Genomic DNA, 26,364 nt, shown 5'->3' on the forward strand with positions numbered 1-26,364 from the left:
ATTATCCCGCTAATTGCGTTCGTTTCTCAAACAGGCATCGTGCTGACCGTTGCCTTGGGAGAGCTGCGAGAGGAGTCCCGGGGGTTTTCTCGACGGGTTATTACTAAAAAAAAAGAAAAACTTAAAAAAAAAAGGGGAGGGGGCGGCAGTCATACAACACGAAGGGCCTTTCGCTCTCGCACTGCCTGTCTGATAGCGAACTTCCGAAGCTCGATTACAGCTGTCTTCAATTCCCACTCCATTTTTAACTGTTTTTATACTATTTTTCTATTTACTGTTTGAATTTTTTATAGAATTAATAATGGTAGTAAATACCATCGTTTCGGCCCCTCGAACTTCTCTCCTCGTCGTCTTCCTTCTCCCTCTATCTCTCCCCTTCTCTTCGCCCACTACTCCGGCGGCGGAGCTCTAGGGTTTCTGTCGGAATCCGAGCTGGAATTGCAGGGTCTCTCCCCCGAGCGGAGGGGCTTCGCGGCCGTCCGGAGTTTGGCGGTTGTTTCGCCGTCCGTTCTACGAGAATAAGAAAGAGCCGACGAAGAGGAGGACAGAATCTTCAATTTTGCCCCTCTTTCTCGCTCTCGGAAATTCTGCACTCGATCAAGTGAAAGAAAACGTCTGTTTCTCGCGGATTACGGTACGGAGGGGGTTTCTTGCAGAGAAAAGATGCAAATTTTACCACCTTTTCCGCTTCGCGCTTTTTGTCTAGGCGTTCGGGCTTCCAAGGGGTTTCTTTAGCCAAGGCCTGAGCCTCCGCTTCTGGGTGGAGCTTTCTTTTTGTGGAGGTGATGAGAGCCGAATTGCGAAAGAGGAAGATAGATTTTTTTAATAATTCTATTTACCTTTCATAGAGGAGCGAGAGAGTCCATTTAAAAATACTCACTGTGAGAGAAAGAGGTGAGGCTGGGTTGGGTTCTGGGGATCTGAGCTGTCCTGGAGGAAGGAAGGAGCCTGCTCGAAGAAGAAAGAAGCCAAGAAGAAGAGAAGAATATTTTGAAGGGAAGCAGACCTCGAAGTGTCTCTATTCTGAGATTTCGCAGATGGAGAGATTGGGTGTTATAGGGATTTGAGCTGTTCAGGATAAAAGAAGGGATGCAGCCCTCCGGTTGAAAAATAAGGAAGGAAGCTGGTCAAAAAAATAAGGTCATTTTTTTTTTCGGCTTCCAAGGGAAAGGGCTCGTTCTGTTAAAAATCTTCTTCCCCTTAGAGAGGTTCGAGTTCTGGCGACGGGAGCTGCTTTGGAGAAAGTAAGGGAGCCCAGTCCGAAAAGAAAAGAAAGTAGTAGGTATGCCTCTGCTGTGTTATCACTTCTAGGCATTGGATTTTCTTCCTTTCTATCTCTGGTCTATGTTCTGTTCTCTGATCTCTAAATTGAATAACCATCAATACGACCCAGAGGAATCTACACATAGGAATTTACTGGAACTATACTGGAAAAAAAAAAAAAAACTTGAAGAAGAAAAAGAATTTAGTAGAAAGCTAGAGAACGAAACCTTAGAAGGAAAATTTCCGTGGAGATAGCCCATCACCATGAAATGAATTAGGAAGGAATGGACATCAGTGGACTCTAGATCTGCAACCCAACGGGTTCACGACGGTCCCGTTCGGCCAGAAGAATCGGAGCTCGCACGAGAGGTGGGTCCAGAACCTCGCTGACAGGAAAATTACCTTCCACCTGGTCCGCGCCTGCCCGTCCAAGCTGAAAGGCACGATGCCCTGCTTCAAGGCCATGTCCATCGCCTCCATCCCCATTTGGTCCAGAGGGATCGACGAGGATGGCACGAGGTAGTAGATTGGGAAGGAGCTGTTCTTGGGCACGTCGAACGGGGCAGTCCGCAGCTCTGCAATCTTTATCCCGTGGAACCTGATGTTGAAGCTGGCATCGGAGAAGCTCGCGTGGGCCTTTATGTTGTCGTTCTCTGCCAGGATGGTGAGGGCCATCTCGGTGTCGAGCAGCCCAGACTGGTCGTAGTCCAGAGTGTTGAGGTGCGCATCAGCCACCTTGATGTAGGGCATCTTAGGATGGTAGTTCGTGTAGATGGCCGAGACAACGATGCCTCCAATGATCACCAAGATGGCCAGGATGGCACAGATGACTGCAGCTCCCTTGACCAACGGACTGGTGAGCTGCTGCCGCCCTGCCTTGGGGTTTCTCATTGGTGAGAGTGGTGCCCAGAAACAGCATCAGGGGAGATGTTGTTAGGCGCTTCGCTTTTGTGTGTCTTATGTTGCGTGATCCGGCCGTAGGTGTCTCGATGGCTTGGGTGTAGGGGAGGAGGCTCTGCCTTGCTCCGGATTAATGGGCTGAGGTTTGGTATCTTCTTTGCCCTGATGAAGGGCTATTGGTTTTCTACCAAGAAAATGATTGTCTTGGAATCTCGGTAGCTTTACCATTTGGTAAAGGAGATACCATACTTGCATTGCTGTGCCCCAGTTCTGCCTTTTACTTTTGAGGGATCATCAACCGTTCTTCCTCCAATCTAACAGAGTTGGGAGCCTTTTGGCTGTGGGTCTTGGAAGCCTTTTGGCTGTAGGTCTTCTTTTCTCCTACCTCCACATCACCACTTTCTGGAAACTACTAACCACTAATTCAGTGCTCGGATGACCCCTCGTTTGCTGTTAGAGCCTTTTTGGCCTATCTTCTTTTGACTGTAGCTTCTTGATCCTACTGCAGTTGCCAAGCAGTTCACCGGGATTCTAAAGAACCCCCCCATTCAGGCACATGTGCAATCTCCACAATTGTTACATAGAATCAGTCCTTGTTGCTCACCTTGGTGTCTTGTGTGGTTTTCAGTTAATTGATTGTGGTACATGATGCTATGAGGTGGTGACACTTATCCATCAGTGCACAAAGAGAGAAGCAAAAGAAGCTTGGTTTATTCCAACTAACCCCAGTTTCTTAGTTGAATTTCTGTTTAAGTTATATTTATGCTCCTGCAAATTGTGCCCTAAAGAATTCTGTCTACTACTTACCACCCTTTTCCCCCACCAACAAAAAAAAAAAAAAAAAAATCTGTCTCCTCCTCAACACTTATTAATTTTCCAACGGAATGGAACTGATGATGCTACAAGTCCAAATGGCTGAATTCAGATTCATCTTGCAACTATGTTTGTGACAGACATAAGAATTATTTACATGTAAATGGTTCATTTTCATCAATTATTAGTTACTTGGAGAACTTGCAAAATAATTGGTGATGAAATGCAGTTTATTTACCTTTATTTTGCTTTATTTTTGGTAGGGAAGATCTTACATATAATTTTATTATATCTTGTTTTGTTTCAAAAGGTCATTGGTATGTTAAGTACTTCTGAAGCAAGAGGAAGAAAAGTTTGATAATTCCTAGCACAATACTAACATTTCATCCATAATCAGTGTTTATTTTGGTCATGTTGTTGTTAACATTGTGTCCTTAGAACTGCTCTCCTCTGGTTCCTTCTCTCTCTTGAACCTATTCAGTGGAAGAATGTCCATAAACCCAAAAAGCTTTGAATGAATGAACTCCCAAAAGTTTTCTAGCCCTACTGCTTGTGGAAGGAGATTGCTTATGTTCTTTTGTGGTTCTTATGCCCTTATTAAGGAATGAACTCCAAATGTTCTCTCTCAGCTCTTTCCCCTCTTTGTTTTTCCTGCTGATTCTCATGCCTCTGCATTAGGATTATCTGACCAGAAAAGTCTCCAGAACATGAAGAGGTGCTTGTGACACCAATGGATCCCCAAGCATTTGTCAGACTGTCAATCGCGTCCCTGGGACTGAGAATCCCAATGGAAGCTTCAAAGGCTCTGCGAGGGGTAATACATGCATCTTCTCAATGCTTGTGTGAGATCCGCCTCCGAGGCTTCCCTGTTCAGACAGCATCAGTCCCTGTAATATCCACCCCTGAAGCCAGTCCTGATCTGCATGGCAATGCTACAATCTTTTATCTTGAAAAGTCTGATGTCAAGGCGTTGATGGCCCCAGGATGTTTCCAACCACCTCAAGCATACCTTGAAATCGTGGTCTTCATGGGGAGGCAAGGGTCCCATTGCGGTGTCACCAGCAGGAAGCAGCAGATCGGGACATTCAGGGTGGAGGTAGGGCCTGAGTGGGGCGAAGGGAAGCCAGCATTGCTTCACAATGGGTGGATTGGCATTGGGAAGAACAAACAAGATGCAGGCAAACCAGGACCCGAGCTGCATTTAAGGGTGAAGCTGGATCCAGATCCAAGATATGTTTTCCAGTTCCAAGATGAGACTGCATTGAGTCCGCAAATAGTGCAGCTTCAGGGAACTATTAAGCAGCCCATATTCAGTTGCAAGTTTAGCCGAGACAGGCGGTAAGAAGTGCAATCTTCTTTCTCTTGTTTAGTTAATTCTCCATTCTTGATTTTGTTTTCTACTTCTAAGTTGGTATGGACAATGCTGTCCATTTCTCGAGCAGACTAGAGCAGTGAGAAATTACATTATCTTCTTTTCATACTACAGCCATGGCTCTTCAGAATTCTTTTTTTGTTGCAGTGCCATCGTAGTCCTAATTCTTTCGAAGTGTGGGAATGCAGGTTTCTTGATGTTATATTTACTATGATGCACTGGTGGATTAATAATTCTTTACTGAAGTCACATTTGTCGCTCTGTTCTCTGTGAATCCGTTATTTTAGTGTTTGAGATGATCAAGCCACATATATATATTTTGACCAAGTGCAATAATTTTCCTTGCTTGAATTCAATTATCGTATGCCAACTTCTAGCCGCCTTGTGCTTTATGCAGATTCCTGATTCCCTTGGCCCCTTATTTTATCTTCAGTTTCAATTTGGTATCTACTTTGCTTCTAAATTCAAAATAAGTTTCACTTATGAGTACTTTTGATAATAGTGTCATATATACAGACACAGAAATTTAATCTACCCCCAAGTTTAAATTGAGATTCTATTTTTGCTTGTTACACATTATGCATTTTTAATATGCTCTGTGTTCACAATCATCATAGATTTTGCCTGATAAATTTTCTTTACACATGGGCTTGTGTCTCACTTAAGATAGCACCTTACTACATTGGACCATCTTCCAGCAGGTCTTACTGTATCAAATTTTGGATTCCTGTTGTCATGGATTTTGGATGCTGAGTTAGGCAGTTTTGTTGCTATAACTATCACAGGGCATCTCAGCTTGACACAGTGGGCAACAACTGGTTGAGTTCCAATTGTGAAGATCAAGATGCTGACAGGAGGGAGAGGAAAGGTTGGAAAATAATGATTCATGACCTCTCTGGCTCAGCTGTTGCTGCTGCTTTCATGGCAACACCATTTGTTCCCTCAATGGGCTGCGACCGAGTTGCCCGCTCCAACCCTGGTGCTTGGCTCATCCTGCGTCCTGACGCTGCGGGTTCCTCTGGCTGGCATCCATGGGGTCGGCTTGAGGCATGGCGAGAGACTGGGTCCCGTGACTCTGTGTGCCTCCGCCTTCACCTGCTTCCTGAAGGCCAGGAAGCTGGTGTCCTAGTTTCAGAAGCACTGATCAGTAGCGAAAAGGGAGGGGAGTTTTACATAGATATGGACAGGCAGACTCCAGTAGGGACTCCAGTGCCGAGCTCACAAGGCGGCACAGGGTACTTCACAACATCCCTGGCAGGATTGATGGCCGGTGGGTTTGTGATGAACTGCAGGGTGCAGGGTGAAGGGAAGATCAGCAAGCCATCGGTGCAGCTTGCCATGCGGCATGTGACATGTGTGGAAGATGCTGCTATCTTCATGGCTCTTGCAGCTGCAGTGGACCTGAGCATCAAGGCATGCAGGCCATTCAGGAGGAATGCCAGGAAAGGGTTTCGCCATTCTTTCCTAACATGACAAGGTATATTGCATCTTATAAATGCCATTAAATGCTAAATACACAAATCAACACATGGATGCATATGCATCCAGAATTAAAATAGACAGAGAGGAGTTGTAGAGTGACCTTTTAAGTAGATCATTATTTGACAACAAAAACTGCAAAAGCTACGAAAGCTGCCTTATTACATCTACTTTAATTGCTGATATCAAGCCTTTGAGCTAGATTTGAATCGATCTGGTCAAACGATTTCAAATATGCACTCCAAAAGTTTTAAGACATGAATATGATATAGATTTTTCAATTGCATGAACTTATTGAAAATGTCTGCATCATGCCTAGGATTCTGCAATGCCTTTTTCTTATTTGAATAAGCCAGTGAGCCAATGCCAATTGGTGCTCTGGTAGATTATGGGTACGGATTTAAATCGGATGCTCAAACTTGTATCCATATTTGTTTTAAATGGGCATATACACAAATTTGATGTTAACAATGCGGATATAATTAGAAGTGTAAATTGGTTAGGTTTAACTTTATGAGCCACCAAACAAAAAATATCACTGTATGAAACTGTATAAATATAAATTAAATTAAGACATGATAATGTTGTCGTTTATTCTATTTCTATTTGAAATTTGAAGTTATAAGAACTATATTGGGACTGAATAGGATCATAAATGGAATTGGATATCAGATAGTGGTATATTCATATCCATACCCATTTGTTTTGTATAGATACGGATATTAGTTGGATGCTAAAACTTGTATCTATATCTAGATAGATTTAGATTAGGAAATGGACCAGGATATTATCTAATCCATTTTAACCCATGATTGGATGGAGTACATGATTAACAATTTGTTTTGCATTGTTAAGTATTATCAGAACTTTGGGAGTGGCTTGCGGCTTGGTATATTGTAATTTGAGAATTTAATATGTTTGAGCCAAATATGGCACGTAATCTTTTGTTTCAGTTGTATCGAAAACAGCCGACTGTAGTATCTATTCTGTTCTCATCCTTGCTTTTTCGATAATATGGAAGTATTTGGTGGCATTTTGTAGAATCCTAATATTCTTTTGTTTTTGTTTCTTTGGTGTGAATTCTGAAATCTTCCTTGCCCCCTTGCTGAATGATGCCTAATTTCATGTCACATCATTCATGATCACTATTTGAAAAATCTTGAAGCATATCCAATAGCTTTTCTATGATTATCCATCTAAAGGCGGAAAGTACCATCCCTCACAACAGTAGTGTGTGACAATTTTGCAGGATAGCGACTACTGGGAGTTCTACACATGGAAATTATTGTACTCCATGGTTGCTTTGTATCCCTTTAATTGTTAGATTGCTTTAATCACAGCTTACTTTTGGGGTTCGGCTGTTTGACTGTCATCAGGCCTCTCTGTTTTGAGTTCGATGTCAGGCATCTGTGCTTGTGTAACTCCTTTGTGAATATAATGGTTCTTCTCTCTCTCTCTCTCTCTCTCTCTCTCTCTCTCGCCTCCCCCCTGGTTTTGCTACTTTTGCAACTTTTTTACTCAAAAAATTCTAGGGAAATCATTAGAACTATATTAGTAATATGGAAGCAGCTATCATACTTCCTGTGCTTGTGTCATACTATCACCATATGACAGTATCAGGTGGCTTGGTGATGATATTATCACAATTTTGTCGCAATAGCATTTTGATATGATGGATAACAATATTCATTGAAAGGAAAAAGATAAATCTCAAGACCAACCTTGACAATCTTTATCTTGGCCATCGTCTGCCCATCTATAAGCTTGATCTATTGGGTTTGTACACTTCAAGTATTTGAATGGGTTAGGATCTAGTCTACTGGATTGGAACAGAAGAATTCTTAATATTCTTTTACGGTTTGTATGTTTCTCCTTAAAAACGAAATGCTTCTGCGGAATGTTTCTACAGTTGTAATCATATAATCTTGTAAATTCTATATATACTGGTTGTTGAAAATACAAATATATTCTAGCTTTTAGTTCTCATGATTACAATATAGCAAAGTAGGGGTAATCGATGCTATCTGCTGGGCAGCAAGTGAATTTTTTTTCCTTCCAATTGATGCCTTCTTCCGCATCCACCGAACCGCCACTTTTCTTCGACCCTGCCCTGAACTTCCATGAACTATCTTCTCTATCATGGTGCCTCGGACTTAGAGCCTAACGGATGCTGTATATCTATGTAGTGGATCATACAAGCATAAATTATCAAAACAATAATTAATTTAATTAAGATTCTATCCGAATAATTTTTATAATTAATTATGTGAAAGTGACAAAAGTTGATATATGTTTAACTATTTATTCAAATCATATAAAACATTTTAACTATTTTAAATAATCTAATTAGAACTCCAAAAATTGAGAGTGCACTCTTCCAAGTTCTGAACAATCATGAATTTGGATTTTAAAAATAAAAAAAAAATAATGAGCTATACTAGCTCAGTAAGCAATAGAACATTCTCAAGTGGGATCTAAGCATGTCAAATAAATAATTAGTTAAAAAGTAAGATATTAATTGAGAATAAATCAATTCTTGAATAATATATATATATATATATATATATATATATATATATATATATTAAGTTTACTATTATGTTCATAAACTGATAGTAGAAATCCAACATCAGACTTTGGCTACGTAATCCAATGGCATGGTTCAGAATCCATAAAGTGCCCAATACCACTATTTTTAACCACCGAAGGTTTGGTGCCCAAATACCACTATTTTTATTATCGATGGTTCGGTGTCAAAATCAGTTTCTCAAATTGCAAGTCGACATGACCAACGAATATTTTTTATTGACGGGGCTAGATTATAGCTGTGTTGAAAATGTATATATATGAAAAAAAAATTTAGTCTATCATACTTTCTAAATTTCATAACATAACACATAACATTTTTTTTAAAAAAAATATTATTGCAACAAAAACATGCTCGACCTATTTGACCAAGTATAAAACAAATATAATAATCATATTCAATAAACTAATTATTAGTTTACCAAAATCTAAAAAACACACTTTGAAGTATTAGGTTACTTACTTCATCTTGCTTCAAAAATTTTACTTCAGTTAGACGAGTCAGATTCATCTATTTTAATATTATTAAAATATAATTAATTTTATCATCATCTTAGAAGCTAAACAAAGTCAAATATTAAAATACTATTAGGAATATGATTTCATGCCCCTAAGTCAGATTGGTCAAGTGGCAGTGCTCGACTGTTCGGGGCTGTTCGAGTAAGGAGAACTCAACTAGTTAGGTAAAAATCAATAATGGCCAAATTTTAAAAAGAACTAGCTAGGGTTGAGATAATGGGCCAGTCTACCGCTCGTGTACCGAGGTGGTTCAGGGCCTCTACATTAGGTCAACTTGGATTTGAGCAGCAAGAAAAAATAAGGCTTGTAGTAAAATTCTTAAGCCTATTTAGAGAGAGAAAGCGGGAGAAGAGAGAGAATTTCAATCTGGGTTCAATCAGAGGTCTGAATTTGGTTGTCAATGGCATGGGTTAACCTAGATTAATCATCATGTCTGGCCTAGTTAGAAGAGAGAAAAGAGGATTTGAGAAACTAATCAATAGCCAAATAAATAAATAAAATGAAAAGAAGTAAAGAATTAGAAGAGGAAGAAGAAGATAGAATGGAGGGAAGAGAAGAGAAGAGGTAGGGGGTGGGTGCCGGGGATCCGATGGCCAAACTAGAAGGAACCAATGGTCGAGGTGGCCTTAGCAATGGTGGCGATGGCCTGCGACGCAATGGTGCAACCGGCGTTGGAAAGATGCGGGGGTTCAAACATGTACGAGAGGAGATAGAAAAAGGAAAAGGGTAGCATCCCAAGCTGCCCAAGATGGCGGCAACTCGTCCTAAAGAAACAATGGGAGGATGATGACTCAGCGAAGAGATGCAGTGGTTGTGAACTTCGTAGCGGCGACAGTTTCCAACAAAGAAAAATAGATCTCAAAACAAACAAAAAAATATGGCAGTAAGATTTGAGGAACGAGGGGGATTTTGGAGGGTAGTAGAGCTCAAATGTGGCAGCGCATCAGTCATCGTAGTCAAGAAAGAAGAAATGGAAGCTTGGTGGTGGATCAAGTGAAGGAGAACTCGGGTATTTAAAGAGCTTCAGATAGAGGATAGACTCGACGTCGTTGCACCCGCCCGCGATCCTTGTGGTGGTTGAGCATGACCCAATGACCGACAACCGTTCAAACGCCCTGCGGAATCCATAGTAGCCACGGTTGCTGTGGCTTATCCACTCAATCGAAGAGGGGAAGAAGAAGTAAAGGATCGCGATCGTGATCCTCTATTTCAATCCCTTCTTCGCTGAAGTCAGTTGGGCTTGCTGACTTCAACCCAAAATGACTCATTCTAGGCCGGATCTCACATCTTCTCCTCCTTAAGAAAATTTTGTCCTCAAAATTTGCCACACTTTAATTTGCAAAAAGGTTTGGATATTTTTCATTTATCTTATCCTCTAGTTTCATGTAGCCTCTAATATCAGTTGCACAAGCACTCAACATGTCTTTTATGATTTGAATGGTCCTTTTTGTCTGGCTATTATTCTAGGGATGAAAAACTGTACTAAAACTAATAGTGGACCGTATCTGTATATATATATATATAGGACTATTAAATCAGCAACCAATTTTTTTCCTACTATATAAATTGTATAAGAATTGCAGATTTGATTAAATCATCTCACCTCCAATAGGGGTGCGTTACTAGTCAGACTTTAACGATAAATAGGGCAGGTTATGCTTTTACACAAATACAATACGTAGCACCAGAATCAAATAACACATGAGCATAAACAGATAAAATCAGAAATATACCTAATACCACAGTGTCGGATGCCTAAACATCCTACTAAGTCAGTGCATAAACATGGCTCTGAGTGCGCGGTCTTTCCCTTTTTGATGCTTGGGAGAAGACAGTTGAGCTGATTGAGCCGGAGCAAAGGAGCTTGCATTTGCTAGGTCTTAGTATCTTGGGGCCTCTGAATTGATTGAGACTCCTGCTGATTGTGAGGGCACTTCACTATCTTATGGCCCTGCTGGCCATATTTGAAACAAGCTCCAGATAATCGCCTACAATTCTTGGTCTTATGGGCACGACTACATCCTTCATATTTAGGCTTGTCCTGCTGAGTAATATTTTTATAAGATTTTTGCATTCCTGAATGCATAGACTCACCAAAATTTTGTTGATTACGAGTATCAGAATCTCTGCTTCTCTTCCTTTGCTTCACACCTATAGTATCTTGGGTTTTCTCCTGGATAATTTCCATATTCTTATCTCTATCTACCAAATTATTATAATTTGTCGAGTGCACTATAGCCAAACCCTGACGTAAGTGTGGCTTCAACCTTCTTCAAACCTCCTTATCCCACACTCAGCATCCATGATCAGGGTGGGAGTAAATCGGGACAGTCTATAAAACTCGGCCTCATACTCATCTACAATCATACCTCTTTGAGACAGATTAAAGAATTTCTTCTCTAGCTCTCTTAATCGACTAGAAGGAATACTTGAATAGAAGGCAATGCAATACTCTACATGAGCCAATGTGCCTCCAGACCCTTTTATCCTCTCGAAGCAGTGGTAGTCCCGCTTCCCCTGCTTCAATGCCTTCCTAGGTCAGCGGGCACGAACGCCCAGATTCGCGATGCGCTCCGTGTCCATGCGCCCCTCTCTCCCCCTTCTGTGCGTTGTGGCATTTTGTGGGCACCCTTCTGCGATCAATCATCTTCAGATCGAGCACCCCCCAAGATCGTGCATCACCAACCATCTTGAGATCATGGGCATGACCACGCGTCCCTCTCTTTCCCAGATCAAGCTCCAAGCACTAGTGAGAACCCCTCCATAGACCAGGCAAGGTCTGCCTCGATCCGAGCATGGTAGGCCTTGACGAGGGATGGAAATAAAAGTTAATCCCGACTGTTATTTGTCGATGTCAGGAAGAAGCGTCAATAAATTGTGTACTATGCCAAAATTTGCTGACACTTTTTATTAGTGTCACAAAATAACGACGATTAAAAATATCGGCAAGGGAGCTCACAATTTTTTGATGTTTTTTTTGGTAAGCGCCGTTAGAAGTCTTGAATTAGCTAACATATATAAGCATTGTGGATATTAGATGACATGATTAAGCACCGTCGAAATTTAATAACAAGACGACGCTTATAAGCATCGTCGGAAGCCATATATTCTCCTAACTATCAATCCCCCATCGGCCCCAAATCCTCCACCAGAGCCCCAAATCCTCTTTCTTCTCCTGTTGAGCTCCTCCTCCAAAGAGCCCTCCACCAGAGCTTGTCGTCATCGTCCTCCTCCTTCTCCTCCTCCTCTAGAGAGCCTTCCACCGGAGCTTCTCGTCATCCTCCTCCTCCTCCTCCTCCTCCTCCTCCTCCTCCTCTAGAGAGCTTTTCATCGGAGCTTCTCGTCATTGTCGTCCTCCTCCTTCTTCTCTAGAGAGCCCTCCACTGGAGCTTCTCCTCATCCTCCTTCTCCTCCTCAAGTAAGAAAATCACATCTTGTAAATATCGGAAAAAATAGTTTGATATTTAAGAGGGAAATGGAGACAATGGATTCTAGATTTGTGTAATAGTTAAAAATTCACAACAAATGTTAGACGAAGGCCTACTAGAACCTCGCCTTCTCCCCCTAGACAAATGTTAATCTTCACCCTGGCATAGACCACCCTCTGGAGCTGGTCAGAGAAGCCATCCAACTCCAACGGCTGGCCCACCTCCACCGCTATATTGAGTATGGAGTCCCTCTCCTAATACTCGAGTGGAAGACACGACAGTCGAGGCCAGAGCACCGGCTGGCTCACGGTGTGGACGCTCGAAACAAGGTTCGGCTTCCACTCCTCCATGGCCAGCAGTTGGCCCGCCACCTGCCATGACCCGCTCGCCAATCCTGCTACCCGGTCATCGCCGGACTTAAATCGGAATGTCATCAGATCCTCTGCCATTGGAAATGCCTCAACATCGTACTCGAGCTTCCTACGGAGCCAAAGATCATGAGCCACCCATTCTGCCGGAATGTGCTGCCCCAGGCTCTGGACGTCCACCGCCGTCGTCACCCAGGCACTTCGCACCTTCGCCACTCGTTTGGTTGGCAGCTTCACCACCTCGGTGAAGTGGCATTGGAGCTTTGTCAGTTCTGCCGTTGTGATGCGATGGCCGGACTACACCGGCCGTCGGGAAGTGCCCTGCGCCACTGCTAACCATGAGTGAATATGCTCGGCCACCCCCGGGGGAGATCCCTTTCCACCCCCTTTGGTCGAGCTTGCCCTCTGTCTCTCACTGGTCACCGATCCTCCTGGCATGTTGGTGTTGTGAGCCGCCATCAATGTAGCCACCAGGTGTTCGGGAGAAGTTCCGACCAGGAGCACCAATGTTGATGCAGCAGCGAGAGACTGCTTTTCAAAGCGTGGTGATCGTGAGAGAAGGGTGCGAGGGAGATGGGTATGTGATGATAAATTAAGGATTTGAAATACAAGGGTCATGTCGTACTTCTGAATTTAATTCAAACCGAATGAAGTCGCAGTCAACAGAGGCATTAGCATAGTTCATCGAAGGGCCGGACGTTAGCTTTCCCAGGTAGATGGTGTCGGAGTTTTAATTAAAAAAATAAAATTTTATTACTTCCTATTTTTAATTATTTCAAATATTTTAAAATATTTTTTGTGAGATGCTTCTTTTAGAAGAGTTGTGGCTCTTCGAAAGAAAATATTAGCTTCTGAAAAGATACGGTATTTTCGAAACATTTCGTATCTTCGAAACTATCGCATCTCTTTGATTTTCGGATTGAGTCTATAAATAGACTCTTCCAAGATTAATCAAAATCTAATTCAACCTCCCTCTCTTTCTCACTGGTACTTTGTCTCTGAGAGTTTCTTCCACAAACATAGCTCTTCAACTTTCTACTTTCTACTTTCTACTTTTTCTTCTTTTTATCTTTTCTTCTTTTTTGAGCATCTGAAGGAGTCGGTCGAGTCAAGCCTCCACAGCAATCGTGTTCACTAGAGGAGGATCGGGTTAAGACAGATTATTGTACTTTGGAGATTAGATCGCCGCAAATCTGCACGTAGGGAGTGAATTATATTCTTAGGGCAATGTATATTACACGCCTCGATCCAGACAAGCTCTTTTCAATCTTCTGATTTTATTCTAGTATATTATTCTTTTATAATACTTCTATAAAATAAAAATATAGTAGTTTCTAGGCATTAATTTCTCCAATAGTCTAAGAGCATGATTTTTGATTACATTAGAAATTGCTATTTGATTGTTTATCAAATTTAGTTCAATTGCATAGGACTAAATTTGATTCTAATTGTAGAGAATTAGACAGCTGTAAATATTTTTTTCTTCACAAAAAACAGTCTTTTAAGAAAGTCATATTGCTCTGTAAATTGGGCAAACAGATTTTTTTTGCAACTTTAAAAGCCATACAGAAATTTTTTGTAGATTTAAAATATTTGCATCATTTTTCTGCAACTTTAAAGTCTGTGCAGAAATTTTCTTCAGATTAAAAATTTGTATAAAAAATTACTGCAACTTTAAAATTTGTGCAGATTTTTTACAATTTTAAATTCTATGCAATCTATTTTCTGCTATCTTTAATTTTTGTGCAGAATTTTCTGCATCTTTAAAATCTATGCAGAAAACTTCTGCACTTTTAAAAGCTGTATAAAAATTACTGTTGCTTTAAAAATTATGCAGATATTAGCTGTTCTCAAAATATATAATGCTACTTTGAAAATGTATAGAAATTATAAAGTTACATTACTTGTTATATATTTTTAGTGTGGTTTTTCAATTTTATTGATATTATTTCTTTTTATTGCATTTATTTCAAAATCTAGAATCTAACTCAAAATCTTATAAATCAAAAGAGTACAAAGAGAAAGATGAATCGACATATCCAGATTCATCATAAATTTATAAGACAACTCAAAAAGAGTAATATTATTTTCTTAAAATTTGTTAAGTATGAGAAAAACTTGGCAGATGAATTAACTAAGAGTTTGTCTAGGAGTGGAGTTTTAAAATCATCAAGGGGGATAAAGCTTAAGCCTACTATTTGGTCACTGATGGTAAATACCCAACCTCTTGATTGGAGATTCTATGAAGGAGGCTCAATGTAGTAGAAATAAAATTAATTGAGTGATCATGTCAGAGCATATTTTTCGGAGTATAACTCTTCCCATCCCTTTGATGAGTGCTCTTAGTGATAAAAATATATATTAAAAAGGTTGAGTTATACTTTTAATAAGTTCAAGATAGAAAATCTGTAGGGTATTAGGTTACAAATATTCTTCAAGGACTTACCTATGTGAGAATTGTCGTATAGGCCGCGACCAAGAGTTTGGGTTAACTCTAATAAAATTCTCAAGAAAAATTAAAGTACTAAACGCAACGCCTTTAAATAGCGCTGAGCGCATAAAGACTTAATTGATTTGTACTATATGTGTGATAAGTAGAAGTCTGAGTCAAAGGACCTAGTTCAATGTCTAATCCACTATGGTTTCTTTAGATAGATACTGCCAAGGGACACCTCACCTATTGCACAGTATAAGTTTCTCAGATATTCTACTTCATTAATTTCAAAAAATTTAAATCTTTATGGGGGATTGTTGGAGTTTTAATTAAAAAAGAAAAAAAGATTTCAGTTTTTCTCATCCCGTGATCTTTAGTTGTTTTAAATGTTTTTTTTTGTGAGATGCCTCTTCCAGAAGAGTTGTGACTCTTCAAAAGAGAATATTGACTTCCAAAAAGATATGGTATTTCCGAAATATTGCGTATCTTTGGAACCATTGCATCTATTCGATCTTCAGATAGAGTCTATAAATAGACTCCAATGGGATTCATCAAAATCCAATCCAATTTCTCTCTTTCTCTCTCTTTTTCTCACTGGTACTTTATCTCTCGAGAGTTTTTTCTATAGACAAAGTTCTTCAATTCTTCAACTTTCTACTTTCTATATTTTTTTCTTATCTTTTCTTTTTTTCTGGACATCTGAAGGAGTCGATCGGGTCAAGCCTCCACAGCGATTGTGCTCGTTAGAGGAGGATCAAGCTAAGTTGGGTTGTTATACCTTAGGGACGAGATCGCCGCAAACTTGCATGTAGCGGGCGAATCACGTTCTTCAGGCAGTGTTTATCACACGCCTCAATCCAAGCAAGTTCTTCAATCTTTTGATTTTATTCTAGTAGATTATCTTTTATAATATTTCTATAAAATAAAGATATAGGCAATATATTTTCAGTAGATCAGTTATTTTTCAATTATTTTACATTATGCAACTAAATAAACCCAAAATTTGCCGTTGTTACAGGTGGTATCGGATCCATTTGCCATAAAGTCGGAGGCAGAAACAGTATCCCAAGCGAAAGGTGGGCAGTTTTGTTTTATTTTGTTTTATTTTATTTTATTTTGTGAGGTGGGTATTCCATGGTAGTTGATCAGATTGGGAAGACGACCTCATCCAAGTCCGACTACTTGCCAGGCCTGATCACGTTTCCACCACTCGTTCGATGCCCAACTCTCCTCACCCTCTCTTCCTCCTCGAGTCAACGAAAATCTTCCACCTACACTGCACCTGAAGTCCACCATCACCATCACCACCATCATCCATCTCTCTCTCTCTCTGGCCAGCCTGCAGTGCAGATGCTTCCCATCCATGATATATCCATCTCTCCTCTCTTCCTCCTGATCAGCTAAGTTCTTTGTGAAAGTGAAAAGGAAAAAGTTTTTTTTGAAAAAAAAAAGGCTCATGAAGTCTCTCCGCCTAATCCTTCCTCCGTCCACCTCGGAGCTCGGGGGATGGATGCCGTCCGGGAACAACCCGATCAGGAGGAGCAGGACCCCCGGGAAGCTGCTGGGGACGGACCACCCGAGGAGGCTGACGTTCCCGGTGGCGGCATCCATGCCGAACGCTATCGCTGGCCATCCTATGGAGAGTGCCGCTTCTCCCTCTTCCTTGACCACCTGTCATCGTGATTGTGATCCTGGAGCTCCTCCTCCTCCTCCTGCGGCAGAAGCGACGCTGGACCTCCGAGCCGACTCGTCCGCCGACCGCTCTTCTGCTGCTGCGGATGCAAGTGGTTTGGAGGAGCAAATCGAGAAGGTGGGTGCCTGCCGAACTCCTTCCCCCTCGAATATCATCTGATATAACGATATTAATGGAACAATATAGTCCCTCGATGCAATCAATCCATAAATTAATTACTGATCTTGGTGCAATTGCTTTGAAAAATGTTGTCAGCCCTCGTTTATCATCGTTAACGCCGTCTAGAATTTTTATTAGTTATTATTCTGCAGTTAAATCTGATACATTATGTTTCCAATTCTCTTTTCATAATTTCCTAAGATCTCTCCCTCAATCACCAATCCTTCCATATATTGTGCTCGTTTCCTTTTGTTGTTGCTATTCTAATAGATTTATTTTAGTATAGTATGAACGATAAATTTGATTTTTTTTACTGTGTTTTTGTGTATGCATCTTTATAAATATCTAAAATTGTTCGTATACCTTCGTAAATTGACTATCTACTTATATATCTTTGTTAATTATTCTTACCATTATAAATATATAAAATTACATTTATACTCTTGCAAATATGTTATTTATATATATACCTTTAAATTATTTTTTTTCCATATATAGTCTCAAAAATTTAATATATGCTTGTATATCTCTATAAATTATTTCTTTTTACATATCTATCTTTATTGAGTTAGGATATACATACAAAAAGAAATAATTTATGAATTCAGGACTGAGATCAGAGTGCAGCTCAGCTGACCTGTGGTCGGCGGAAATCGAGCTGAACCGGCTGGTCAAGATCTGAAAAAACTAGCCTCATTCGAATTGGCCTGCAAGAAGTCCGCTTGCCGAAGAGTTTTCATTAAAGAACTCTTTGATACCTAAGTTAGAATAGAGAGAAAATAGTGTAAAAGAAAAAAATTTCAGCAGAGGCTGGTTCTCTGTGAATAATATTGTATGAGGTCCCCCAAATCTCCTCTTCATATAGGGGAGTCGATTTTGTCGTTATTTGGGTTGACGTGCACAAGTGGTTAGGTGGTGGCCAGTAGAACGGCCTCGGCATGAGCAGTATACGGTACGAACCGCACGCTGAATGCAAAGTTGTCGCAACGGCCAGTCACTGTTATGACAGCCAATTGCCAGAACTGTCAGTCCTTATCGGTGTGTGTTGATAGGCTCCTCGGTTGGAGATAAAGTTGTCCATCTCAGCCCGTTGGCTCCTTGGCTAGGGCCAAAGTTGCCTATCTCTATTTGCACCGAGGTTGTTGAGGTAGGCCTTGTCCGAGGTCGAGGTGTCCAATATTTTTTTCATCACTTATACCCCACTTTTAAGGCCGAGCTGCATTCCAATTTGAGTGATGGGAGTTAAGTCATTACCTCGATCGAGGACAGAGCTCTTATCAAGGAATAAAAAATGCGTCGATTGGCCCTTTTGAAGAGTTATTAGATATGAGCTATTCTGAGGTGCCATTAATGCAGGACTTTTGAGGCATCATTACTGCAGTGATCCTAACGAATTGCCCACACTGTAGCTCTAGATGAATGTAGCTCAATCTTTCCGGATAGCCGAACCGGTGCTATGATCTGGGTCGTCCGCGACTCTAAAAAAGGGTGGCTCCATCCTTCAGTTTATATTTTTTGCTCCATTTTCTCCTCTGCCCAAGTGCTTAAGCGTTTAGGCTCCTAGGTGGTGCTCTTGCGAAGTCTCTCATCTCCAGCACCGGTGTCCTCCACATTCTCTGGTTTCTAGTGGGTACATTCCTTAGTTGCTCAGCCTCTTCCCTTTATATTCTTCTTTGCTTCCTCGTCTTCCTCTTCATCGTTTCCTTCATCTTCTCTACCACCATTAGTGGAGCCGAGTTTAATGCCTCTGAGGGGAGTTGGTCGTCGGGCCATTCTCCTCAAGCTCGACATCCGTCACCTCCAGCTGAGTCCGAGTCCGATTGAGCTCAGATTGCGAGGTGCCTATCCTCACACAAGAGGAAATGGACTACGCCCGAGCCTAGTATTTCATTTCTTCCAAGTTTGTCTTCAAGCTTGTTGGTCCTAATGACCGAGTTCCCCGACCCCCTTCTTCTCGGCTCGGTCTATACGATGAGACTCTAAGGGTCGGGTTAAGACTTTTTCTTAACCCCTTTTTCATCCAGCTGATGAGGGTCTACTGCCTCGTTTCGACCTAACTGGTCTCATACTCGTGGCAGATCCTCGTCGGCTTTCTCTCTCTCTCTCTGCCTTCTTTGAAATATTCCTGCCTCAGTTTTGCTTTTCAGGGGGTGCTTCACTTTGAAGAGGCATCCTCAGGACAACAATTGGTGGTACTTTTTTCTTCCAAAAAGCCACAAGTTGATATGTGGTGCTCCCTCTTCGATCCATGGATGGAAGGAGAGATTCTTCTTCATTTACTCTAAGCAGCCATGATGGTTCAAAACCGTATGGAGGACACCTTAGAAGAACTTGAATCGGCCTCCGAGATTGTCTGGCAATGATCAAGGGGCCTTGGACAAACTTCTCTAGTCTCGTTCCAAGATCCTTGTCCTGCAGGAGTTGTTGTCCGAGGAGACTTGCAATCCTTCATAAAGTTGTTTACTTAGACAACCAATCCTTATTCTTCTTTTTAGCATGCCATGAGATCGGCTATGCATATGAGATGATCACATTGCTCTCAAGGCATGGCTCGGAGCTCAGGGTGAAGTGGGAGGTTGCTAAAGAGTGCGTTCGTCTGTCTGAGGAGGGGGCAGAGGCTACTGAGGAGCTAGCTCAGCAGCCCGAGGTGGGGCGAAGGCAGCCGAAGACAAGATGGAGTCGACATAAGCCCATGCCTCAGCCACACAGACCTAGGCAAAAATAAATTAGGCCCAACTATCCGCAGCTAGGGAGGCCTTCAAAGCCACCAAGCGGAAGGCTACGGAGCTTTCTGTGAAGTTAGTCTGGGCTAAGCAGAAGGCCATCAAGGCCGAGGAGCGAGCTGCCAAGGCTAGGGAGCAGGTCATCCATACTGTGGCTAAGGTCGCTAAGGCATTCGAGGAGTACCTGCCTCGGAGAAGTTCCAAAATGAGACCTTGGAGAACAAGATCGATGCTTTTGGGAAGAGTTTCGAGGTATGCCGTGGTTGGGCTCAGCAACTCTTACCAAGGATGGACTTTTCTAGCCTCTACGATGGTGTCAGTGAAGGAAGGGGTGGCAAATGCATCGAAGAAGGTGAGGCCAGCGGCAATGGCGGTGAGGCACTAGCTGCAAGGAGGGTGAGGTCGATGGCGGCGTCAATGACCTCGACAATGGCAAAGGCAGGAAAGGTGAGGAATGAGGTCCTGCCTTTCCATCTTTTTATTCTTTCTTCTTTTCACTTAGGTAAATCGAGCTTGATGTACTTTCTTTTTATTCGGTCTCTGTTGAGATTAGTGTAAAAGTTCAAAACTAAAAAAAGTAAAGAATCTTCTGAAGGAAAAATTTTCCGAGTTGTCCGATAAAATCGAACGCCAGGCATGAAAAATCAGTTTTAATTTTTTTTTATTTTATTTATAACAATTATAAATATTAAATTTAACTTTTGTGTAAAATTACCTCAAGGCCGTAGCGGAAGTTGGTCGAGGTAATTTGAATCTAGATCTGGATCTAGATCCCTGAAGGTAGCTCTGCGAGGCTTGGATCTACAAGCCCTCTACTTCGCACGCACGTCAAACTTCGCAAGAAGGTTGGATGATGTTTTTACTCGTGCAAAACAATCTTTTGCAAAAGGACCCTTGGAAGAAAAGAAATCCAGAAAAAGGACGTTCCCTTTTCTCTTTCTTTCTTTCTTCTCTTTCTTTCTTTCTTCAGTTTCTTTTCTCCCGTTTCTTCACAGCACGCACAAGCCACAGATGCCCGTCTCTTGATCCCGATCACAGAGGGAATGGAAGGGAGGAGAGGACACCGGATCTGGGCCGAACTCCAAACCACCAGAGAGAAAGGACTCCTTCCTCTCTCTTCTTCTTCTTCACAGAATCAAATCTCCTCTGTCTGACAATTTCTTCTCAAGAAAATTTTTTTTTCTCTCTCTCTCCATTCGAGAGGAAACGGTGGCCTACAAATAGGCCAACGCTGAGAGGAGTTAAGAGGCGTAATGGTCCAGCGTTATTGAATTCATTCATTATCAAATATGAATGAATTTGATAACGGTTGTTTCAAAAACAACCATGGAATAAACCAGCAATTAATGCCTATTATTGCCGGATTTCAAAAATCAAACTGGACTGGAATGTTGGCGGTTCAAAACCGCACATTCCGGTCCAGTCGGCCGTCTGGCCGGAGGCCGGTTGGCCGCGCAATCGCCGGTCGGAAAGCTTGCGGACGCGTGAAACAGAGAAGCTCTGTTTCATGCGTCCCAGGTGAGTCGCGGCTCACAAAACAAATGCTATCCATGTGAAGGGAGTGGTCCACGGGTCCATGGCATTTATTCACGGTCAGCAACCACACAAAATGGGAAAAGTCAACTTGATACAAATGGGTTAGCCCATTTGATCATAAGTTAGTCTATTTGGTTCTAAACCAAATTTGCAGCCCATTTGAATGAATTTTTGACCCGAAAAAATTCCACATGAGTCTGACTCATAGGAGATTCAATTGGGTCTAGTTTTGGCTCGATCCAAGTCCGACTTAGATCAGAACAAATACGAAATTAAATCCCAATTAAATCATGATCGAGCCCAATTACACTAATTTAGACCCAATCAAATCCAATCTCAACAATTGAGTCCTGATCAAGTTCAATTATATTAATTAAAACTTGATTGACCCGAAATACAGACTTAATTAGTTGTTCATCCATGAAATTTAGCATGTACCTCATGTTCAGTGCTAGCTGAACATAGACAGAGCCAAATTCCAAATGACCCATAATTTAATTCTTAATTAAATTGGGTCAAGACCTTCCTACTCAGCTTGACTAATGTGCGTGACTCCGATAGGTTCGAATATTAAGCCGGTAGTACATGGACTACTCCATGCACTAATCGAGGTGACCATCTAGCAATGATACCTGACGTCCGGATAGGTCAAATATGCAAAGCAACATTCAAGAACCTAGACGTATGGTTGTTGCATAATTCATCCCTATGACCTTCGATGCTCAAGATGACCTCAGAGTGGACTGTCGAACTCTGGATCCGGTCATCCATGGTATATTTCAATTAATCAAATCAAGTGACCATCACTTGGTTTACCCTGGCCAAGGTTTTATTGAATTGAAATATAGCAAGACATCAACTCCTCTAATCTGGAGCGGTCAATCCCATCTTGACTCGTACACAGACTTCGCGAGTACTTGACTGCACCCAGCATCCTTCCGATCCCTGAATTAGAAATTCAGGTCATCCAGTGCCTAAGTACAGTGAGTTGCTTGCAAGTCACCGTGACAGTCTCAGGTCTAAGGGGTACTTATGCCCATACGTTTTACGAGCTAACTCCCGACAGTGGAGTGCTACGCAGGTGAGTCACTATTCAGTGACGATGTACTCCTACATCTCACCTGTATGCCATACAGTGTCTCCACACTCCTTGGTTTAAGAGGACAACCAACTAAATGGCACACAACGACCTATACTTGACATCGCTATCGTCCAATTGACAGCTTGTCATTTGGTCGCGAACTGGTTTAAGGACTAAATGATAAAACCTCTTTTATCCACTAAATTAGTCCTAAGGACTTCATCACAATACACAGGAGTTCAATTTGAAGATGCAACACTTGTGATGAATAGAAAATTACCAGAATAAATTTTTATTCATTTTAATAAAATATATATACATAATCCAATTTCTTATAATTAAAAATTGGCTTTGGGACACAATTCCCAACATCTTCCAAGTACCTGGCTTTGGCTTTTGTTCTTGTTGTTTGTTTTTCACTTGAGTTCAAGTCGTCGCCTCAAGATTTGACCTTCTCTTGTAGATCTTTTTGCTCGGCTTCTGCCGAGGTCAATGTATACACTAAAACACAACGAAAGTAAAAATTTTTTCCAAAGTACATAACTTCGGCCTTTACTTATTGTTGTTCATTTCTTGGTTTTGAGTTTAGGTTGTCGCACTGAACTCTTCCCTTACGTTTAATTTTGTCCAAGAAGGAGTAGTGTAGAGCTCAGCTTCTTGGTCAATCTTTCCAAAGTTTGACCTCGAGAAATTTTGAGTGAGTTCAACTTGAGGAGGTCATAGGTCAACCCGATTTATCTCTCTTGTTGATCTTCTCCGAACTTTGGTTTTAGAGGAATTCCAAGTGAGCTCAGCTTGAGGGGGGTCTTAGGTCGGCCCGGGTTGTCTCACTTGTTGGTCATCTCTGGAGTCTTACTCTGAAGAGATTTCGAGTGAGCTCAGCTTGAGGAGGTTTCAGGTCGGCCTGGGGTATCTCCTTTGTTAGTCATCTCTCCGACCGGGGTGTTTTCTTTGTTGGACATCTCTAGAGTCTTGCTCTAGAGGGATTTCGAGTGAGCTTGGGTTAAGGAGGTCCCAAGTCAGCCCGGGGTATCCCCTTTGTTGGTTATCTCTAGAGTCTTGCTCTAGAGGGATTCTAAGGGAGCTCGACTTGAGGAGGTCCTAGGTCAACCCAGGCCGTCTCCTTTATTGGTCATCTCTGGGTCTTGCTCTAGAGGAATTCTGAGTGATCTCGACTTGAGGAGGTCCCAGGTCGGCTCAAGGTGTCTTCTTTTAGTTGGTTTTGTTGTCGGACTATCATTGACCTCAGAGGTCTTAGGTCGGAGCCTAGGTGCTCCCTAGGTATCTCGAGTCGAGTATGCTTGTCACAATTGTTCAACCTAAAAAGCAAATGCAATAAAAAGATTTTTTATTTAAAATAAGCTCGAATTATAATGAACCATACTGATAATAGATGCAAAGGTTGTCTGAGTTTCAAGTCTATAGGATTAGGGTGCTTTCGAGTTGCTCTAGTCTATACGCTCTTGGCCGTACAACTTCAGCTATTTGGTGTGGGCCTTTTCAATTTGGTCTTAGCTTTCTAATCTATCCTATTCAGGATGCTTCAATTTTTCTTAAGACGAGGTCGCTAGGTCGGAGGAGCTTGCCTTTGTCCTTGAGTTGTAGTACCAAGTTGCTTTCTACTAGTATGCCACCATATGGATTTAAGCTCATTCTCTGGTTTCTTCCAACAAGTCGAGGTTGGCGTGGAGCTGATCTAAATTTGCTTGGTCATCGAAGCTTTCCACCCGAAGTGATGGAAGTTTGATCTCCAATAGGATTACTCCCTCTGTTCCAAAGGCAAGGTTGAAGGGCATCTCTCTCATAGGGACTCAAGACATTACTCGGTATGCCCACAAGACACGTTAGAGCTCTTTGGTCCATAGCCCTTTCGCCCGATCCAGTCTCGCATTTAGTCCCTATAGGATTGTTCAGTTGGTCACTTCAGCCTCTCCGTTGGAGTGGGAGTGTGCCACCGAAGTAAATTAAGGGTCAATTCTGAGCTCGGTGCAGAAGTCTTTTTATCGACATTGTTGAATTGATGTGTATTATCTGTGATGATTACCTAGGAAAGTCCAAACTTGTAGATAATGGCCTACCAAACGAAGTCTCGAGCTTTCGTCTTGGTGATCTGTGCAACTGGTTCAGCTTCTGTCCATTTGGTAAAATAGTCCACCGCTACAAAGAGGAACTTGCCCTGCCCAATTGCCACAAAAAAAGGTCTAAGGATGTTGATCCCCCATTGCAAGAGTAGACAAGGGGCGTTGATCGGCGTCAGTGGTGCTGCTGGTCACCGTTGGATGTTTGAATGACATTGACATCAGACACACCTCTTGATGAACTCAGCCTCATCCTTTTGCAGGGTTAGCTAGTAGTATCCCTGCTACAGGGCCTTGTAGGCCAGAGATCTGCCTCCTAAGTAATTATTGTAGATGCTCTCATGCACCTCCTGAAGAGCATAATCTGCTTTGGTTGGTTGGAGGCACCTTAGGAATGGAAACAAAAATAATCTTCGATATAACTTGTCGTCGAGGAGGATATAGTGGGAGGCTTGTTGCTTTATTCAGAGGGCCCTAGCCTGACTACAAGCACTTTTTCATCCTTCAAGAAGTCAATGAGAGGGTCTATCTCGCTCAGCTCGTTGGTGGCTTTCATCACGACCTCGGTCTCATCGATGCTCGAGGTCTCCAAGACTTTGAAGTAGCTAGTTTTGGTTAGTTCGACAGTCTCTGAGGTGGCCAATTTCGATAGTAGGTCGGCCCTTGCATTCTCCGTCCGAAGAATATGTTGTATGTCGAATTTACAAAAAGATTAGGTGATCTCCTTTACCTTTTGTCGATATTTAATCATTGACGACTCTTGAGCCTTGAATTCTTCTCATACTTGGCCGACCACTAGTTGTGAGTTGCTGAAGACCTTTGTTGCCAAACCACGAGCTTCTTGAAAAGCTTGAGGCCGATTATCATTACTTCATATTCGACCTCATTATTTGAGGCTGAGAATTCAAACCATAGAGCATACTCTATGATCACTCTATCCGGGTTGGTGAGTATCAGTCCAGCCCTGTTGCCCCTCGGGCTTGATGACCCATCTACGTGCAGGATCCATGGCCGTTTTGTAGTAGTTTTCTCGGGGGGCTCAGTTGCTCGAGATGCTTGGGACCTCAGTGGGACCACCAACGATGGTGTTGATGACTCCAGTAGTCGGGCTGTTGTCGATTGGCTCCGAAGGTGGCAGACTAGAGGTTAAGGCAGGTGCCGAGCATGAACATATTTATCCAATTTTTCACATTGGATGAGTGCCTCGATCTCGTCCTTGAGCTAGAGACACTCTTAAGTGTTGTGGTCGTAGTCTCGGTGGAAGTAGGAGTACTTGTTTTAGTCTCTCTTGACCGTCGAAGACTTTATTTGATGTGAAAGGTGGAGGTATCCTTGGCCCTCAATCTCCATGAGAATCTAAGTCCTTAAGAAAATGAGTGGGGCGTACCTTTCAAACTTCTGAGGGGGGCTCTTGGATCATCGTGAGCCCCTTTCGCACTGAGGTGAAATACTCTTTGGCTCTGTTCGCTCCTCGCACCCCCTCTTGCCTCCTCGAGGAGATCCCCCACTAGTAGACTCGTGATAGAAGGACATGGCTTTTTCTACGTTGGCATACTTTTCTGCTCGTGCTAATATTTCGGCAAAGTCGACGGAGAAGCCCTTCTCCAAGGAGAAGAGGAAGCACGTGGTCATAAGCCGCTCTTCATCGCCGACATTGCAACCGACTAATCTAGGTCGTGGACTTCTAGTGTCGCTACATTGAAGTGGTTAACATAGTCCTTGAGAGACTCTTTCTCCTTCTGCTTGATGTCCAGCAGTGTGTCTAAACTGTAGTGCCATCTCCAGCTGGAGATAAAGTATTCCACAAAGAGACGGGCGAGCTGCTCGAAAGAGTAGACAGATTTGGGCCAAAGCCTTGAAAACTAGAACTAAGCCACTTTGAGGACGATTGCGTGGAAGGCCTTGCAAGGCACGACATCGGTGGCTCCATGC

The 26,364-nt window shown here is 42.1% G+C and overlaps 3 protein-coding genes across 7 annotated transcripts in view; 2 read left to right on the forward strand and 1 right to left on the reverse strand.

The window, feature by feature from the left end:
• Positions 1-319: 319 nt before the first annotated feature.
• Positions 320-7,282, forward strand: LOC103697788. 3 transcript variants are annotated; one of them, XM_008779718.4, is made up of 4 exons: positions 320-1,282; positions 3,681-4,314; positions 5,134-5,825; positions 7,077-7,282. In XM_008779718.4, the coding sequence occupies exons 2-3, from the start codon at positions 3,707-3,709 to the stop codon at positions 5,819-5,821; spliced, it is 1,296 nt and encodes a 431-aa protein (XP_008777940.1). In that variant the 5' UTR covers positions 320-1,282; positions 3,681-3,706; the 3' UTR covers positions 5,822-5,825; positions 7,077-7,282. The 3 variants fall into 3 exon arrangements, with proteins under 3 accessions (XP_008777940.1, XP_008777939.1, XP_008777938.1); XM_008779717.4 differs by having other exon boundaries at positions 321-1,282; positions 3,669-4,314; XM_008779716.4 differs by having other exon boundaries at positions 322-1,282; positions 3,655-4,314.
• On the reverse strand, positions 1,289-3,652 carry LOC103697787. The gene has a single exon (XM_008779715.3). The coding sequence runs from the start codon at positions 2,152-2,154 to the stop codon at positions 1,555-1,557; it is 600 nt and encodes a 199-aa protein (XP_008777937.1). The 5' UTR covers positions 2,155-3,652; the 3' UTR covers positions 1,289-1,554.
• Positions 7,283-16,352: 9,070 nt separating the features above from the next.
• LOC103697786 (UPF0114 protein in repA1-repA2 intergenic region) overlaps positions 16,353-26,364 on the forward strand; it is a 28,613-nt gene continuing 18,601 nt past the window's right edge. Inside the window, exon 1 of one of the 3 annotated variants that reach the window (XM_039114758.1) lies at positions 16,353-16,972. In XM_039114758.1, the coding sequence (XP_038970686.1) occupies positions 16,619-16,972 (354 nt within the window). In that variant the 5' untranslated portion in view covers positions 16,353-16,618. The remainder of the gene's footprint in view (positions 16,973-26,364) is intronic. The other 2 variants (XM_008779714.3, XM_026801370.2) reach the window with 2 other exon arrangements.

This window comes from Phoenix dactylifera, chromosome 17 (genome assembly GCF_009389715.1).
Source record: "Phoenix dactylifera cultivar Barhee BC4 chromosome 17, palm_55x_up_171113_PBpolish2nd_filt_p, whole genome shotgun sequence".
Lineage (NCBI taxonomy): Eukaryota > Viridiplantae > Streptophyta > Magnoliopsida > Arecales > Arecaceae > Phoenix > Phoenix dactylifera.